At 40.6% G+C, this 19,661-nt stretch overlaps 2 protein-coding genes across 3 annotated transcripts; one reads left to right on the top strand and one right to left on the bottom strand.

The window, feature by feature from the left end:
- Positions 1 to 786: 786 nt before the first annotated feature.
- LOC127003445 (tRNA (guanine-N(7)-)-methyltransferase-like) lies at positions 787 to 14,063 on the top strand. Of its 2 annotated transcripts, none has more exons than XM_050870147.1 (7): positions 787 to 1,846; positions 3,556 to 3,671; positions 4,029 to 4,222; positions 4,877 to 4,990; positions 5,259 to 5,360; positions 7,790 to 7,931; positions 8,900 to 9,516. In XM_050870147.1, exons 1-6 carry the CDS (start codon positions 1,764 to 1,766, stop codon positions 7,916 to 7,918), a joined length of 738 nt encoding a protein of 245 aa, XP_050726104.1. In that variant the 5' UTR covers positions 787 to 1,763; the 3' UTR covers positions 7,919 to 7,931; positions 8,900 to 9,516. The 2 variants fall into 2 exon arrangements, with proteins under 2 accessions (XP_050726104.1, XP_050726102.1); XM_050870145.1 differs by lacking the exon at positions 8,900 to 9,516 and adding an exon at positions 13,837 to 14,063 and having other exon boundaries at positions 792 to 1,846.
- On the bottom strand, positions 8,690 to 18,406 carry LOC127003444 (bifunctional arginine demethylase and lysyl-hydroxylase JMJD6-like). The gene is made up of 8 exons (XM_050870144.1): positions 18,242 to 18,406; positions 16,120 to 16,331; positions 15,555 to 15,707; positions 15,159 to 15,355; positions 14,881 to 15,028; positions 14,089 to 14,277; positions 13,793 to 13,977; positions 8,690 to 13,277 (listed from the first exon to the last, which is right to left on the bottom strand). Exons 1-8 carry the CDS (start codon positions 18,294 to 18,296, stop codon positions 13,244 to 13,246), a joined length of 1,173 nt encoding a protein of 390 aa, XP_050726101.1. The 5' UTR covers positions 18,297 to 18,406; the 3' UTR covers positions 8,690 to 13,243.
- Between the last annotated feature and the right edge of the window lie 1,255 nt (positions 18,407 to 19,661).

The following is a 19,661-nucleotide window of genomic DNA, read 5'->3' as shown; positions in this document are numbered from 1 at the left end:
TTTCCTCCCTGTTCTGCAAGTGTTTTAGGCCTATTATTGTATGGTGGGAAAGTAAAGTAAATTTCGGGGTATATATATTTGCTACGCGTGGCCACAGTGCGCATCTCCGTAGCATTTGCCTTTGAATCTTTGCTAGGAGTATATATTATGATTGATTGATAGTTATAGATAGATATAGAGGAGAACATAGGAGAATTTATGGTTTTGTCTATCCCTAAACGTGATCTTACTAAATCTCATTCCTGCGTAATTTCTTCCCGTCTAGACTATACCTATTCACATACATTAATAGGGTTGGTGACAGCATATATATTGGTCCTTACCTTTGATCCCCGCTGTTTGAAGTAATAGGATTTGTATGTCCATTTGCTCTATTTCCACTCAGCATCTTCACTCTCATATTCCTTATTTCCTCAGCCTCTTAATTTCTGTCCTTCCTTGCGTCTGATAGGTTACACATTATCTGAAATATTTAACTTTATGAATATTGATGAATCGTTATGGATTGATCTAACTTTAATTTATCTTTTTAACAGTTTTAACATGTTACTGATTTTGTTTTTCTTATGGATAGCTTAGTAATGATCAAGTAGCTACTAAATACTGAATGATAGTATATTATTTCTATATACTTCACTACTTTACTTTTTTCGACATAATACTGGGCGAATTAGAACTATTATAAGAAAATATTACTGCTGGGAGGAGGTTAAGGAGGATAAGGAGTAAAAGGAAAGGTAGGAAGAAAATGAGTAAGAGGAAGAGTACGGAGGAGTAGGAGGAGAAAGAGAGGAGGAGAATTTGGAGGAAGAATGGAAAGGAAAATTATAGAAATGGAAAGTGAAGGAAGAGGAGGAGTAAGATTGGAAATAAAAAAAAAGAAAATCAATACTCCTCCTCCTCTTCCTATTATCATTATCATTATTATTGCTATTATTAGATGGAGGATGATGAAGAAGAGGGGAGGAGGATGGAGGAAGAATGGAAAGGAGAAGTATAGGAATGGAAAGAGAAAGAAGAGGAGAAGAAAGATGGAAAATGAGAAGGAAAAACAATACACCTCCTCCTCCTATTATCGTTACCATTATTATTACTATTATCACATGGAGGAAAATGAAGAAGATGGAAAAAGAGGTATAGAAATGGAAAGAGAAGGAAGAGAAGCATGAAAAATGATAAGGAAAAACAATACACCTTTTCCTCTTCCTATTATCATTATCATTATTATTATCATTATCACATGGAGGAACATGAAGAAGAGGGGAAGATGATGGAAGAAAAGGTATAGAAATGGGAAGAGAAGGAAGAGGAGAATTAGGATGGGAAATAATAAAGAAAATAAACACACCTCCTCCTCTTCCTATTGCCATTATCATCATTAGTACTATTATTATTTATCACACATATCGTCATTTATTTCAAGGGAGAGCGTGCGGCAACGTTACCAGATTGTCGTTCTCAGCCTCCTCTCATTTTTCCCGATTGTAGCCTATAGTCCGTCTCACCCACAAAACTAATCATACCTATTTATATTTATCGTTAAAATTCTTAATTATAGAGGGTTTTGTGCAGTCGTTATGCGTTGGAAATGGGAAAATGTAGTTTGGTGAGTACGATATCGAGGATGCTGAAAACGGACACTAAGCGACGTAGACACACTGAATGGAGGCCACCACGCGGGTATTTAGCAGCCCCCGCCACACCGTATTTCTGACACTTGTCGTTTATTTCACCTTATTTCATCACTTAACAAGACGAGGAAGATGCCCAAACTGAAACTACCCCAGAAAAAGTACTACAGACAGAGGGCGCACTCCAACCCCATAGCGGACCACAACTTTGACTAGTGAGTGAGGGAGAGAGAAGAGGAGGAGGAATAAGGAGTTTTTTTTATCATTATTTACTAAGTCACATTACTTACGTTTTCACTACTTACTCTTTATACTTACTTACTACTTACTCTTTTTACTTATTGTATTTGCCATATCTTTGACTAGTGAGTGAGAGGAGAGAGAAGAGGAGGAGGAATAAGGAGTTTTTTATGATTATTTACTAAGCCACATTATTTACGTTTTCACTACTTACTCTTTATACTTACTTACTACTTACTCTTTTTACTTATTGTATTTGCCATATCTTTGACTAGTGAGTGAGAGGAGAGAGAAGAGGAGGAGGAATAAGGAGTTTTTTTTTATCATTATTTACTAAGTCACATTACTTACGTTTTCTCTACTTACTCTTTTTACTTACTTATTGTATTTGCCATATATTTGACTAGTGAGTGAGAGGAGAGAGAAGAGGAGGAGGAATAAGGAGTTTTTTTATTATTATTTACTAAGTCATATTACTTACGTTTTCACTACTTACTCTTTATACTTACTTACTACTTACTCTTTTTACTTACTTATTGTATTTGCCATATATTTGACTAGTGAGGGAGAGAAGAGAAGGAATAGGGAAAGTTTTTTTTATTTAATATTTACTTACTTTACTTACGATTTTACTACTTCACTTACCTTTTACCTACTTACTCTATTTGCCATATCTTTGACTAGTGAGTGAGGGAGAGAGAAGAGAAGGAATGATGGGGGAGGTTATTTGATTATTTACTTGTTAGTCACTTTACTGATGTTTTTACTACTTTACCTACTTTTACTTACGGTATTTGCCATATCTTTGACTAGTGAGTGAGTGAGAGAAAGTAAGAATGAAGTAGTAAAGTAGGGAAGAGAATGAGTGACGGGAAAGGTCATTTGGTTACTTACCGCACTAATTTTACTTAAGTTTTTACTACTTTACTTACTTTTTTCTTGCTTTATTTGGCTAAGATTGCTTATATTAACACGCCTATGCCTTGCTTTAAACCTTACTCTTACTCTTTTGTTGCCTTATATGTCTTCGGATAATAATTACGAAACCCTAGACTCTTTTGTTGCTTTATATGTCTTCGGATAATATTTACGAAACCCTAGACTCTTGTTGCCTTATATGCCTTCGGATAATATTTACGAAACCCTAGACTCTTGTTGCCTTATATGCCTTCGGATAATATTTACGAAACCCTAGACTCTTTTGTTGCTTTATATGTCTTCGGATAATATTTACGAAACCCTAGACTCTTTTGTTGCTTTATGTGTCTTCGGATAATACTTACGAAACCCTAGCCACCTCTAGGGTTTCGTAAATATTCCCCATGTCTTCTACTAACCTTCAAACCTCCCAGAAAACCATAGGAAAGAGTGTAAAGATCACAACAAGTATGAAAATAGTTATGAAAGGTGTGTGGGGTTCAGATTAGTTATATTAACTTCTCCATACTTCACTTCCAACTTTATAAAATACTCTTCTGTTGCCCTATATGTCTTCTAACCTTTAAACCTTCCAGAAAACCATGGGAAAGTGTAAAAATCAAAATAAGTATAAATAAGCATAAAAACAGCCATGAAAGGTGTGTGCAGACTGTGAAAATAAAACCAATCTTATCCAAAACCAATCTCTACATGACTAATTATTTTACTATAGCTCACCTTGCACCTGTCCCTTCTGTCCCTACAGCCCCGTGTGTCCCTCGGCCATGGACTGGAGCACCCTGTACCCCAAACACTGCCAGCCAGGGACCAAGAAGAAGGTGGAGTTTGCAGACATTGGCTGTGGGTACGGAGGGTTGCTGGGTGAGTCTGAAGGAAGGGAGAGGTTGAAGTTAGTCTTATACATGTTGTTCAGAGTGTTGTCTTGACTTGTAATGATGGGATAGGCAACATTGATTAAACTGAAGTCTGTATGTTCTTTGAGAAGCAAACAGAATGGGTGAGGTTGGTGTAAGACTGAAGTAATACCAGATTGAGGGAATACGGAGCAGAACTTGATGTGTTATTTCTTCTTCTTCTCCTTCTGCAATGTTTGAGGGGGCTGGTTAGGTAGTATAATGCACATCCTCAAGCCAGACAATGATTCTTACCTCTGAGAAAACAAAATAACATCAAAAAATCCACTTGACTTTTTCTCATGTTGGCGTCTTTGTGCTCCAGTGTCCCTCGCAACAACCTACCCCGACACGCTGATGCTGGGGATGGAGATCAGAGTCAAAGTGTCGGACTTTGTGGTGGACCGCATCGCTGGGCTGAGGGAGGATAAGCAGGATGCGCCGGGAGGGTACCAGAACATTGCCTGCGTTAGGACCAATGCCATGAAGTACCTGCCCAACTATTTCGAGAAAGGACAGGTGAGATGTGTTATTTAGTTTAATGAGATGCACACAAGTATATGGATGGGGAATTGGGAATCACAATATAGGTACTGTGTTTTTTCCCTAATTACTGTGCTGTTATTTCTTATGGAAATATTAACCGGGTAGCAGCGACGTACCAATTTTGTGGCTTTACCGTTTACCAGCAACGGGTCAAATTTTCGCCATGATATAAACCCCAAAAATAGATGATGCATAAACTGATTACAAATGTGTTGATATATGTTATGAAATGGTTTCTGTGAGTGATGATTTTTTCTCATTTTTCTCACTTAGAGGGGCCTTTTAGAAACATGATCCCCAGGTTAAATTGATATTGTATGAAATTCATTGATTGTCTTTTCCACAACTCCAAATTTGTATTATAGCAAGCGGGGGTAATGTAATCAGTATATATTAATTTTATCATATTGCTCTGTCCTCTGTTTAGGAGTTTGTTACAGGCATTTCTTTTTCTTACTACTTAAAATTTGGACTGTATTTTTTTCTTGTAAAGTTTAGGAAATTAATACCATCCAGTTGAAGAGCCATTTTATGAAGCTAACTCATCCTGAATGTCACTAAGCATATGTAAAAAAATGAGTAAGATGTTTCCTAGCACACTAACCATTGTCTTTCTGTCACTTCCAGCTGAGCAAGATGTTCTTCCTGTTCCCTGACCCACACTTCAAGAAGGCCAAGCACAAATGGAGGATCATCAACCCCTCACTTCTGGCTGAGTATGCATACGTCTTGCGTCAAGGGGTCGGTTTTCATGCGTAAAGACATACTTCAGTTTGTGTTGCATTTGCAGTTGATTGTTAACTTTTTCTCTTACATGAACTCCATTCAAAGTAGACTTCCAAAAGTTTGTTATACGAATTGAAATTGAAATATATTTTGTTATGACATTGCATTATAATTCTAAATTGATCCAAACTCCCTGTATTACAAGATGTTTTAAGATCCATGCAATATGCTCATGAATGTCATAGACAGGCTGTGGTTAGGCAGTGGTTCCTCTGTTCCTCAGGGCCTGGTGTACGCCATGACCGATGTGAAGGACCTGTACGACTGGATGCATCACCACTTCACCGAACATCCTTTATTTGAACCCGTGCAGGAGGAGGAGTTGGTAAGTGTAAGCAGCCACAACAAACGAGAAGTTCAAATGAAAAATAAATCAAAAGGAGAATAGGAATGAAATGAGCGCTTGAAGTAAACAAAGCAATAACATGAATAGCAAACAAATCCCCAAACAATTACTATAGGTACTGACTCAGAAAATTCATATATGTTTCCTTACTAATGAGACTTTCTATACAACAAAGTGAGGTTATTCTTTGTTGATTTATACCATAAGGTGCTGCCTATCATGTGTTTGAAGATACCCCAAACTTAACCTTACCTAGCAAAACCACAAAAAGTTACTGTACGTCTTGACTCAGAAAAATCATCTATTCTTCCTTACTAAATGAGACTTTCTGTATAACACAATGAAGGCTTTCTTTGTTAATTTATGCTATATTTGTCTGGATATCATGTTTTTGAAAGTTCCTTAAACTTAACCTACTGGAAATGCAATTTTTGTTCTAATCTTTTTAATTACCGTATTTTGCAGCGTATAACGCGCACCTTTTTCACATAAAAAAGGCCTGAAAGTTTACCCCTGCGCGTTATATGCCGAAGGTACAAATTTTAATGATTTTTCTTCTTTGGGGTGTTTTAAGGGTCTTTTTTTCATCTTGTCCAATAGCAACTGCAAACTTACCTTCATTATTGTATATGATCCTTCGTAGTCCATAGCTGTCTTATAATATGTTACCATTGAATACAGGGCGATCAAATAACTACTATAAAAAAATGAAAGTGGTGGAGGATCGCCCATGCCTTGTTGTTATCCCGCTTCTCCGTTGGGCGCTTACAATACCCGGCCGCCATTTGCATTGTTTTGTATGCTAAATCGTGGCAGCTTCAGCGCACAGTCCATGCTGGTGGTGCAATCATCACCGCAACTGATCAGTTTTAAATCTCCCACTCACAATACATGTTCCAACACTATTCCACACTCCATTATAACTTTATTCTGATTGGTCCAGGTCATAGAGTGGGCTGTCCTTGCTCCTCTCCATCACCTATACAACCAAACCCATACAGCAAAGCTGAGTAAGCAGCTGCATGCCGCGTGTCACCAGAACGGGGTAAATTGTGTCTTGCCTAGTTTTTTGTCACAACCTACAAGTGCTAGTGAGAATAATGGGGTAAATATGATATCAGAAACTACATCATGAGTCTTGTATGAGGAGGTATTTCTTGCAACACCAGCCCGACTGTCATTTGCATTGTTTGAAAACCACACAACCACACTCATACAACAAATGGCTGCATGCCGCATGTTACCAGAACCGTGTGAATTGCTTCTTGCCCAGGGGTGAAAGTAAGCCGGTATGCAGTGGTACGCCGTACCGGTAAGAGATATACAGCCGTCTACAGTCGGTACGCAGGGGTACGCTTCTGAAGAAACAACTTTCACCCCTGGCTACCTATCAGGCAATAGGATTTGTTTGTAAACATGAAACGCTCGTATTGCAAAGTAGCTCATTATATTTGGCGGATTTCTAGCGAATTTGGATACCCAATCTCGCGCATTTTCGTCTGTCAGAGTTGACAGCACTGCCTGAATGGGTTGTGTTCTCAGTTTCGCACGGGTTTTGGACGAGGCGAGTGGCGGCCAGTGTCGCGTGCACAGGGGTACGCCGTACCGGGAAGAGATATACAGCCGTCTACAGCTGGTACGCAGGGGCATGCTTTTGAAGACCGTACCGGCAAGAATCTAATCTTACTTTCACCCCTGGTCTTGCCTAGTTGTCTGTCATAACATACGAGTGATGGTGAGAATAATATGCTAATTATGGTATCAGAAGCTGTACATCATCAGCATGTACGAGGATGTATTTCTCACAGCACCAGCCTGACCGCCATTTTCATTGCTTTACTCAAGAAGACTAAGTGTCCTGTACTGCTTGAATTGACAAGTCTTGTCAATTCAAGTTACATCAAAAATATATAAATTTCGGGAAACTGTATATCGTCAATGTTCTTTAACCGTATATATTTCTGAGCATTTTAAGAACTATTTTTTTTTTCTTCCAAAATTGTTGTCTTAAGGTTTGGGGTGCGCGTTATATGCCAGAGCACGTTATACGCTGCGAAATATGGTAATAGTTATATTAACCAAAATTGGTTTGTTTATTAATACGAATACTAGTATGAAAATTTTTAAATTTCACAAATTTCCCAGGCCTTGAAAATTCCTGGAAACATTCCTTGGAAAGTTTCAGTTTTTCCAGAAACTTTTCCACCCTGTGCAACTCTAATCACAACTAAAGTATGAACAATAACCAAGGAATTGTGTGAGTCAGAGTAGACAGAAAACTAGGTGGCAAGGTGAAACTAGAATGTTTGCCGGAGCAGGATGGCTTACACTATCGGACAAGGGAGGTGGAGAGATGAGGAATTTTTAAACATTTATTTTACCAACCTGTATAATTTCCTCCCAACCAGAGAGAAGATAAAGTTATACCCCTCCTGCCCGACAGCTCTGAGGAAGGCCAGAAAGTGACCCGCCAACTTGGTGTCAAGCACCTCTCTGTGTACCGGAGAGTGGCTCTGCCCGGGGTGGAGAGCCCCTAGAGAACTTAACAGAGTAAGCATTGAACCTGTATTAGTAGGTTAGCAAAGGAAGATTAAAGAAAATGTTGAGCATTATTCTATCTGTCTTATCTCCTATGCAGCAGCCTCCCTCTAGCAACTCACTCATCTCGTATTGCAGCAGTTCATGACCATTAAACCCAGTAGAAATCTCAGGGTTAATAAGGCTGAGCAGGGCAGCAGGGGCAGCATCACACACCTGCATTCAGTTGATCCATGGGGGGGAAGGGGGATGAACCAAACAGGATAATGGATCAGCTGAGTATGACAAATATGGCATCCCACACAACAGCTTGTAGGCGACCCTTCACCAGAAACAGCAATCCTAGATGAACACTTCCCTTCTATGGTGGAACAACGAGTAGTGGGTCTTCTTTTTTTCTTAACATTTGATATTGCCCTTTAGCTGCTGGAATTGTTGTATAAAAAAATCAGTGCACAGGTATTGGTATCTGTCAAATATTGGGGTATTGGTATCAGTACATCCCTAGTCAGATGAATCAACAGACTTAACATTGCTTGAGGGTTAAGTAGGAGGAGTTTGTTTATTATGTGCAATGGGAGCGTATGAAGAGGGACTGACCTGATCCACCCCCCAAGGGAAGTTATGTGAGGAAGCAGGTCATCAGTGTTATGGATAGGCAGACTACATTTTTTATCACACTATCAGTAATTTTTATTGAAATATAAGCATAGATCCCTACATGCTGACCCCCTTGCACCCCATACTTTCATAGGTGTTTAAAGTAATCACAGAATTCACTCATTTATTGATGTTGTCACCAATCATTTCTTCTTAACATTTCCATATCACTGTCATCCATACATATACATCACATCAGATGTCATAACCTGACTAACACGTAACTCGTCCCATATAAACTACCTTTCATACAAAAAAATTACCAAGATCGTTAGTGATTCAGATATTACAACAAAATTAATACTTTCTCTTTCTTGCAGATTTATAAAACCAGCAAACTGTCTTAAAAGTACATTTGCACAAGGAAAAATATTTTTCTACCACTTCATTGCATCTCAAGTCACTGAAATATTCACTCAATTCATTATCCACAATTAAGTCTGTGGGAAGGAGAGATGAAAATGCTTTTATTACCGATGGAGAGTTTTGGGGGCAAAATCTAATCCATTTATACTTCCTGTGAGCTTCAACAAGTATTAGTGATATTCTTTGATTGGATTTGCAACCTGGTGCTAAAAACAGTTTTGGGCAAAGGTCTTGACTAACCAACCCAACACAATGCAAAGTAATAATGTGCCAGGCCTGTCAGAACACAGTAATGTGAAACAAGTGCCTGTCATTCTTCAAGCACTAAGGCAAGATAACATAGTTACCAACAACTAGCAAACATTAAATATAGCTGGATAGTGGAAAATGCCCTTAATAACTTTGAACAAAGCCTATGCATAAAACATACGTGCTTGGTTCTCTATAGGACAGCCTCATACAGATAATTAGCTATTTAACTGTGATACAAATGGCTATGAGGTATATATTGGAAATGTTAATGTAATACACATTATCATTATGTATGGCTCAAATAAATGCAAGCGATGGACTTTGTTTCAGAAATGCCCACTACACCTTGCAACAAACTGAATTAATTACCATTTCAGTATGTAAACTAATAACATTCCTGAATACAAACAAAATCATGACCTAATTATGACTGCTTTCAAATACATACCCTGGCATTACCCTTGGAGGCGGGGAACATGCAGACCTCTACCTGCTGAGGCGTTCATTGTGGTGTGGTGTAAAAAACTAAGGCACAGTTATTTTCTAAATGCACATTAATGGTATACAACATCCTTCTCCCTTACCATTACTGTGTATTTCAAATACTCTCATATCACCAGTAGATGCAAGTACAAGGAATAATAGTATTGTCAGTGCTGGGAAAAAAATGACATCCTAAATCCTTAAAAAAATTGCAGAGAATTACTTTAATGTGCACAAAATTAACTGCTGTTTGAATGTAATTTTTGATGAAGAATTGCAAATTTTATAATGTTAATAATTAAGTGCTTGTGGCAGGAAAATTTTCTTATGACATCATACCCCTCGAGTAGCATTTTTTTCACCATGAGATTATCCTCATTGAGCTACAAAATGCCTCAAACATGCCATCTTGTCATGTCAGTACAATGTGAACTCATTCTACGTTTACTTCTCAACCAAATGTCAAAAAGCCATTCAGGCACCTTACTGTAAACTTCAGAATACAGCATGTTTGGACTCTGCCAAACCTGAACTGTGGCTGCTGTGGGTGATTCAAATTATCTCATTTACAAGGGAGGAAAGTGATTCAAGTTATCTCATTTATAAGGGAGGAAAGTTACTGGTTATACTATTACTTGTAAGGCCTGGTAAAGATAAGCTTGTGGTTGGGCCAACAGGAAGAGCACAGCAGGAACGCATGCTGGAAACATGTGTAAAGTGAGCTCATATTGTACCACGTAATCTAAGAGGAACAGTGTTAGCAATATACAAAATAATACTCTTTTATGTAGACTCGTGTGCTGTAACTAATTCTCATCAGAGTAATCACCAACAAAATCAAAGGCGAGTACCTTTAAAGCTTCTCCCTAATTCCTATCCAGAGCTAAGACTAAACTAGCATTGGCCAATCCTATCCTGTACTTAGCTGTTGGAATTCAGAGTCGGGAGAAGGCAGAAGATGAGGTAACGTGGATGTGGCCTGGTGGCGGGGCTGGTCCGAGATGTATCTGTGTTGTGGGCACGTGGACTTGGTCTGGGTATTTGACGCGGTCAGCCAGGATTTTTATGGTGTATTTCTCAGTTGCTGAGAATAATCACTGCATGGAGCCCATCCCACCACTGCTGTCACCTCTCCACAACACAGCCATGAATGGCTTGGTTATCACTACCACTGGGTTTTCTCGCCCAGAAAAGGAGGAGCTGCAGTGACTCAAAAAGCGCATGTCAGGCATCTACTCCAACAACTACCACCAGGATGTGACACACTTGGTGGTCAAGATGGTGGGCACCAAGAAATACAAGGTGGCAGTGGAGCAGCAGGTTCCCATCATGACAAGAGGGATGGGTGACGGGTGTGTGGGAGGCAGTCGCATGTGTGCCACAGATGAGTGCTTTCTCCCATACAAGTGTAAGCCGCTGGACGGACTGGTGGTGTGTGTCTCCCAAGTTGACAAGGACACCAAGGCAGACCTGAAGAGGTTTATTGAGGAGAATGGCGCCACATACACTGCTACACAGAATAAGGGGTCGACTTCTGTCCTCATCGTATCTTCTCCCGAGGGCAAGAAGTACAATTTTGCCATCGAGGGGGTATTCATAGTGTATACCCCGACTGGCTGCACCACTCAGTTCAGCAGGGCCATGCACTGGATGAGGAGGAGGAGGAGGTGCAGGCATGCAAAACCTCTACTTTCACCAACAGCCTCATAGATAATGAGTTGCCTTCAAACTTCTCCCTGCGTAGTACCATTCTCAATGACACATCAACACAGAGGCCAATCCCCTCCATCGATGGGACAGCCAGCCTGGAGAGCCTGAGCAGGAGGAAGCCCAACACCAGTGATGAGGCAGATAGCCAGAAAAAGGCAGAGGAAGTAGAGGCTCTCAGGCCCGCTTCACATGAGCGTTTTCTTCCCGCGCGGTTTAGAAATCAATGCAGTTCAATGAGTCCCTTCGCACGGTCAGCGTGTGAAGGTCCTCATTGAACTTCATTGATTTCAAAACTGTGCGAGGAAAAAAAAAAAGCTCATGTGAAGCGGGCCTCAACCTTCAGGAGGCATTGAAGGCAGACAACTTCCTGGCTGTGTTGAGTGTATCTGACTGGCTTCACACCCACTTACACAGAGAAGCTTCAACAAGTACTGGGGGCACGGAGGGAGCCTCAAGACTCTGCCAGTTAACTGAGTCTATCACCCATGTGCTGCTAGCATCACTCAAGGCTGATCTCCTCAAGACCGCATGGCTACAAAACCCCACACTGTGTCAGTGCGGTGGATTGCAGTAACCATTCAATCTCATCCCCCTGGAACTTTCTGATAGGCTAGAGAACCAACCCCTGCATGCGTCTCGTGGGATCATCAGCTCCGAGATCTAGATCGGCTTTGAGGAAGTTAATCCAGGAGGGTGACATTGCTTGATCCCTAATATTTGCCAGGCCCCAGCTGTGAAAATTATTCCATTTGTTTATATTGTATATTTGGGAATCATTAATCTAAAGCCATTCAGATAAAAAAGTAACAAGTGGTGGTAGTTAATACCACAAAGAGTAATAAGAAGCGGTATGAGGAGTGTTTTGAATAAGCCTTGAAGGATTCATTTTGCCTATGTGGCAATCACAACCGACATCAGGGGTTGGAAACACAACTGGTGGCTCTCGCACACCAGACTTCAGGCTGAACACACACCCCTTCGCAATTATTCTCAGCAATTGAGAGTACACCGTACAAATCCTGGCTGACCGCGTCAAATACCCAGGCTGAGTCCACGTGCCCACAACACAGATACATCTCGGACCAGCCCCACCACCAGACGGCATCCATGTTACCTCATCTTCTGCATTCTCCCAACTCTGAATTCCGACAGCTAAGGACAGGATAGGATTGGCCAATACTAGTTTAGTCTTAGCTCCGGATAGGAATTAGGGAGAAGCTTTAACCCTTTCCATCTGTGACGCAGATGTCGGTGTCAGAGTATGGAAAGGGTCAAGAGGAAATGGAAGAGGATTAATCCTCTTCTAAACCTCTTAATCCTCCTCTAAATTCCTCTTCTATTTCCTCTTAAGAGGTTTAGAAGAGGACTAACAGTGACGCCGTCAGACGCCGATGTTGTCGCCGGAGTGAAGGGGTCAAAGGTACTCACCTCCTTTGATTTTGTTGGTGATTACTCACTCTGATGAGAATTGGTTACATTTTGGTGCCCCGAGTAATACAAATGTGTTTTTGTATATGTGCAAATATAATGCAAATCAGTGGAATCAATTTGTTTTAAGTATAATGCATCAGTTTTTAGAAAATTATCAAATAATCTGAGCAATTTTTCATATGCATAATATTTTTCAAGGACAAATGTAAAAAACTAGACCTAATATTAAAGCTGATGACTTACAACAACTTTCAACTGCCATCCAAAGGATCATATCAATTTAACAGGGCTAGCAAAATATAAGTGATCATTTCTTTGTCAATGGTAATGTCCAAAGCTGAAATCTTTTGCTTAAATTTTACTGCACCTGATGGCAACCCAACAAAATAACTATCTTCAAAAGAGCCTAAAGTCCACTGTCTTCAAGAAGGCTGTGGAGAGTGATGCTTCTTCCTCCTGAAAGAAAGACAAACGTAAAAACCACATTCAAACAAAACTAGTTGGTAAAAATTATATGCAATACACTTACTCAGAGAGACCTTGGGATTAGTGTTTAGGGTGGGCGGGGTGACGCGCTCCCTGTTACAACCCACTATTGATTGATTGATATAACCTGTCTACTTGGAAACAGGTGTGGCATGCTAGTACACTAAATCAATCAAAACTTATGGCCAAATTTCATTTGCTCTTTCATGCTCCCCAATCCCTTTAACCCGGTAGCAGCAACGGGCCAAATTTGTGGCTTTACCGTGTAGCAGCGACAGGCCAAATTTGTGCCATGATTTAAACCCCCCAAAATAGATGATACATAAACTGATCACAAATGCTTTGATATATATTATGAAATGGTTTGTGTGAGTGATGATTTTTTTTCTCATTTTTCTCGCTTAGAGGGACCATTAAGAAACATGATCCCCGCTGCTACCGGGTTAATCTACAAACATTGTCTTAATCATGGAATTATTACTCACCTTTTCTTCTTATGCTCTGGTAAACTCTCCTGTCCACTATCTAGGGTGCTCTCTGTCGAGGAGGACTCATCAGAGGAGGAAGAGGAAGAGGATGAAGAAGAATCCGAGGAAGAGTCTGAAGCCATGCCACAACACTTGGTGGTGTCAATGTTCTCTGCGATGGCTGCTAGTTCCGGCTTCTTTTCCTATAAATAAAAAAAGCCAAATTACTGTCTGTGCATTGCAACTTAAATGACAGTATAATGTAAAACAAAGTATATATTAAAGCTCTTGTGGTTCTTTTATTGACCACCCACCTTTAGTATTCTAAGCCACTTCTTGGATAGCTTTGGACGGCCTCGAACTGTCTTGTGCCAGACTATAGGGAAGTTTGTGACTGAGCAGAAATTTTGGGTGATGGCGATGGTGTCGTCCATGTTGATGACCACGTGCCACCAGCCGCCGGGCACAAACACCGTCTCCCCTGGCCGCTGCACCAACTCAATCTGCAAACTCCTGCTCTCACTACAATCCATCTCAACTGTAATGTTATCAGATCATCGTACGCCGTATTGTGTTTGTCAACTTCTGACCAAAAACTATCACCCCCACACAGATAATGACATCCATTTATAGGTACTGTTAAAATCGATAATTATTGATGTTTGTTTGCAATATTTATGGGTCAGAAACCGGAAAATAAAATACTATATGCACAATAATCTGGTGCATTACTCAACTGTCTTATGCTCTTAACCACTTCTCAAAATGTCTGTGATACTCTTATGTGTAGGGCCTCAAGGATACACTAATATTTATATCTTATTATAAAATCAGTTCTGTGGATTGTTCTCAATTGCAGTCTCTCTCATCTCATTCATTTCTTGAGTTTTATTTTCTTTACATATATTTTTTTTTTGAAGTCAACTTGAACTATCTGAAGACACTAAAATCAATATGATTATTATTCTTCTTCCAGATGAAATATATTCACCTACTCAGACAAACTGCTTTATATAACCAACACTGACAAGGGTGCTTAAAACAAACAGAGCAAGGGAGATAACAAAAGCCTTAAAAATTAAAAGAAAACCCTGAAGGACACCCACCGGCTTGTACTTCTCAGGCCACATGGGGTGCTGGGTCCGAGGGTACACTACGTAGAACCAAGTGATGGCCTCGCCCACCTGCTTCCCTCCCTCTGCATTGGATACTCTTATCAACTCCTTGGGAGTGTCAGTAGGAAACAAGCACCATCTGAAACACAAACATGGCCATTATCTAAACTGAAGATATAAATGATCATCTACAGTACAGAAAAATCAAGTAATTAATGATGATGATTAAAAAATTGCCTTTTAAAAATAAGATTCAAAGTACCACTAACCTTTTGTGACCCTGGATGAGGGAGTTCCAGGCACTTGTCCCGAGGGGGTCGATGTGTATGCCCGTGCCAGAGCGCTGCGGCCCCATGACGAACCACCTGTAGGGGGGCCGCCTGTCCTCCCCGGCATACTTAAACAGGTCATCACGGAAATACTTGGGCACCTCGTAGTCTTCCAGAATCTTCTTTCTTCGGACATGCTGAAAAAATGTACTTATGACTGCAGAGTCTACTACACATTCTCTTACCTTGCATTATGATTATAAGCAACTTGTAATTATTAAGACAAAATAGTTATTATTACTGAAATCATACAAGCAAGATTATTTATTTTAATATGAAGACCTAAGAACTCTTATGATATCTTATGCACTATAAAAACTGATATAAGATACTCACGTCTGCAAAGCTGCTATCAAAAATGTACAATGGACTATCATCATCTGTTGTCTTCATATACTGGATATAATACTTCATTTTCATCTTAACACTAAACCCTTCATTATCTTCTCCACACTTGAACTTCTGGTTTCTGTACTTCTTGGCAAGTCTCTGTTAAAGATAATAATAATTAACAACATAATGAACTTGAAAATAAATATGATCAGCAAATGTATTGACAAACTGCTGTGTCAATTGTGAGTATGACACAAAGCTTTCACAGGAAACTAAAGGAGTACAAGAGATGGTAATAAGGCAAGTTTGAGCCGCCCTTTAACCCAGTAGCTGTGGAGATCATATTTCTTATCTTAATTGAGAAAAAATCATCACTCACACAAACCATTTCATAATACATATCAACGCATTTGTGATCAGTTTATGCATCATCTATTTTTTTGGGTTTATTTCATGGCAAAAACTTGGCCCGTCGCTTGTACACAGTAAAGCCACAAATTTGTCCTGTCGCTGCTACCAGGTTAAATAGTAAGTCCATACACTCCATATAAAGGGGAAAGAACCTTACCTCCAGAGTCCACTTGTACTGAGCCTTCCAGCTATCTGTGATCCCCTTGATGACCACAGGCTTGTACGGCTTCTCGTACTTCTCGATAAACTCCTCCACAGATACATCATTAACGTGGATGCGTTCACCAGTGTCCTTGACTTTATCAACACTGCAGTCAAATTTGTTTTTATAATCCAACTTTGTCCATATTCCTTTCTCTAAGCAAAGTTCTGTGGGAAAAGAAAAACATAGTTGTTCCTTGTGATGCAGGGGCAGGAGCACTATCTGTAACCTATGGATTTGAAAACTTTCCGAGCTGACAGGACTGAGAGAGAGGGTATCAGGAGGAGCCCATCAGTGACATGGATCAATGAATGGAGGAGTGCTGGACAGGGAATGTTGGAGAAGCTTCTGATGTGGCCACCTTCTTGGGGAAAACTCCTTTGAGGGGACAAGGCAACAGAGGTATAAACATATAGATTGTCTGATTGTTATAAAAAAAGTAAAATTGGGAGCATACGCTATAGCTGCGCATGACAACGGTGCTCATCTCCGTCCCGTTGGCCTGTGGTGGGAGACAACCCATACACCTAACACAGGACTAGTATAACATCTGGGTTACAACAGTTTACCTTCCCCAGGTTTCCCCAGGTGTCCAATTATCAACCATCCCAAAAGGAGGGATGAACAGCTGGTAGGGCTGCACATTTGACTGTCTGTAAGGTGCAGTAAAACTTGAGAACTACACCCAATTCAAGCTGCCACTCTACCACGTCTACTCCACATTTTTCCTAAACTAACAGAACCCCACTAAAGTCTAGCTGATAGTAACCTATTGCCATCTAATAGTAACCTAACATCACTGACAATGATGCATTGCCATAAAATGGTAACATTTCTGCTTCAGTTTGTCAAATCTCAAAACTGAGCAAATTTTGATGGCTGAGGAATATGGTAATGCATTGTATGTGCACAAACTGTTTCATAGAGCAAGATACTGTCCTTGGCAATGAGATGGGTGTATATGGACCAATACCAATGCATGGAGCATCAATTACCTACTGTATTTTTTTATTATTTTGACAATAGGAAAATAATTTGTAAGTCACGCCTCCACAAAGAGTTTCCCGTTATTCAGTTGACATAAAACACACTAAAAGCTTCCTGGCATATTTAATCATCCGGCATCAGCGGCGTCGAGCATCCAGGGCCGGGCAGGAAGGGGCCTTGGCCTCCCCCGCCGGGCCCTGAGCCAGCACACGACATTTTCTAGAACCTTATCATTGCGCGGGAAGACCAGCGTGTGAGTGGCAGGGACCTTGCTGTATGTGTGTGTAGGGGATTAGAGGAACACCGGGGAGACGCTAATGCCGTGCGGAAGGCGTGTGAGGACCTAGGGGGCATAAGTGTTTAAGGGATTAGAGGAACAGCAAGGAGCCACTAATGTGTTTAAGGGGAATAAAAGACGGGAGTGTGTTTGAGGGATAAGAGGAACACCGGGGAGTTGCTAATGCCACGGGGGAGACGCGTGAGGCCCCAGGGGGAACAAGTGTCACCCCCGAGGACACACTCACAGTGCCTACGTGACGGGCGGCAGGCAGGCGGGCACCCGCTGGAGGCATTTATTCCAAGGACCAAGAAGATCACTTGCATCCTAACAACCGTTGGTGTAGAATCGCGGCAAAAAATAATAACCAAACTACCAAAAGGCTCATAAAACTACCCCTGGAAATGCCTAAAACTCCCACGAATGTGATTGGGTATTTGGATGTCAGAGAATATTGCTCCTTTAAGCCTACCCCCGCCCTGAGTATATCACTGGGGGCGTAGTGTAACCCTGTGGGCGTCGTCAGGCAGAAAATAACCAAACTACCAAAAGACTCATAAAACTACCCTTGAAAATCCCTAAAAACACCGACGAAACAAAAATATGAGTGTGCACTTGGGAATATGGGTCATCTATGCCTGCCCTGAGTGTACCCTGGGGGGCGTAGAGTCACGGCAGAAAATAATAACCAAAAATAGCAAAAAAAACTCATAAACTACCCTTAAAAATCCCTAAAAACAAATATGTGTCAGGGTGTGCTTGGGAATATGGCTCCTCTATGCCCACCCAGAGTGTCCCCGGGGGCGTGCTCACCTGGGCGTGCCTTCTTCTTGGCGTCCCTCACCCGCTTCCTACACCTGTGGTCCATAGAGCCGCCCAACACACATACACACGCACACACACCCGCCGCCGCCTCAGCCCCGTGTGCACGCTGCCCCTCACGCCGCCCTCAGCTGTTCAGGGCCACCGCCAACACACTATCGTACTCAAATGCTTCTTTTTCTCTCCTTTTTACCTCGTTTGACCTTATTTTTGCTTCAACATGACACTATATACACTCATACAATAGGAAAAGACTAATGTTTCACAGATAACCTGATGCTGCGTCCAAAATTACTCTATTTCATACAATAATAAACAGCTTATTTATTAAAACAATTAATCAAGTAAAACACCCATCATTCCTATTGCTTCATTGGTAGTTCTTCCTCTGTGGTACACTTCTTTCCTTCCTTTTTACTTCCTTTGACCTTATTTTTGCTTCAACATGACACTATATATACACTCATACAATAGGAAAAGGCTAATATTTCACAGATAGCCTGATGCTGCGTCCAAAATTACTCTATTTTCATATAATATAATAAGCAGCTTATCTATTGAAACACCCATCATTCCTATTGCTTCATTGGTAGTTCTCTTCCTCCTATGAGACTTCTTTCCATCCTTTTACCTTATTTTTGCTTTGTATTCATTAATTGGTCCTCCTCCTCTGATACTTCTTTTCCTCCTTTTGACTTAATTCTTTTTCGCTTTGCATTGCTTCATTGGTAGTCCTCCTCCTCCTATGATACTTCTTTTTCGCTTTGTATTGCTTCATTGGTAGTCGTCCTCCTTCTCTGATACTTCTTTTCCTCCATTTGACTTCTTTTTACTTCATTTAACTACTTTTTTTTCTCGCTTTGTATTGCTTCATCAGTGTCGTGTGTTGCAATAATTATCGTACAATAATAATGGGCGCGATCTGACACATATGACACTACACTCATACAATAGGAAAAGACTAATGTTTCACAGATAACCTGATGCTGCGTCCAAAATTACTCTATTTCATACAATAATAAGCAGCTTATCTATTAAAACAACCAATTAAAACACCCATTTGACAGATATACGACTTACATATCCCTCCTATATTAGTGTACCTATTTATATGCCTACACAATCTTGCACATAACCACAGGCGGCATATACGGGAATTAAATATACTTCTGCTTGCATTATAACTACGCACAGGAACGGAGCAGCGCGCGCTATTGACCAATGACCTAGACCCACTTTCACTTTCACCCCCGGGCTTCAAAATAACAAAGAAACCTCAACTATATCTTCACCTGCTCATTTCTCACTCACGGTACTTACTCATCAAGTCCAAACCTTCATACAACCACAAGCAACAGATGGCATATTTACGCTACCCGGCTGACACATCGGATTTCTTCAGCAACACAAT

The sequence above is a fragment of the Eriocheir sinensis genome, chromosome 25 (genome assembly GCF_024679095.1).
Source record: "Eriocheir sinensis breed Jianghai 21 chromosome 25, ASM2467909v1, whole genome shotgun sequence".
In the NCBI taxonomy this organism is placed as follows: Eukaryota; Metazoa; Arthropoda; class Malacostraca; order Decapoda; family Varunidae; genus Eriocheir; species Eriocheir sinensis.
This window is presented reverse-complemented; position numbering and strand designations above follow the sequence as displayed.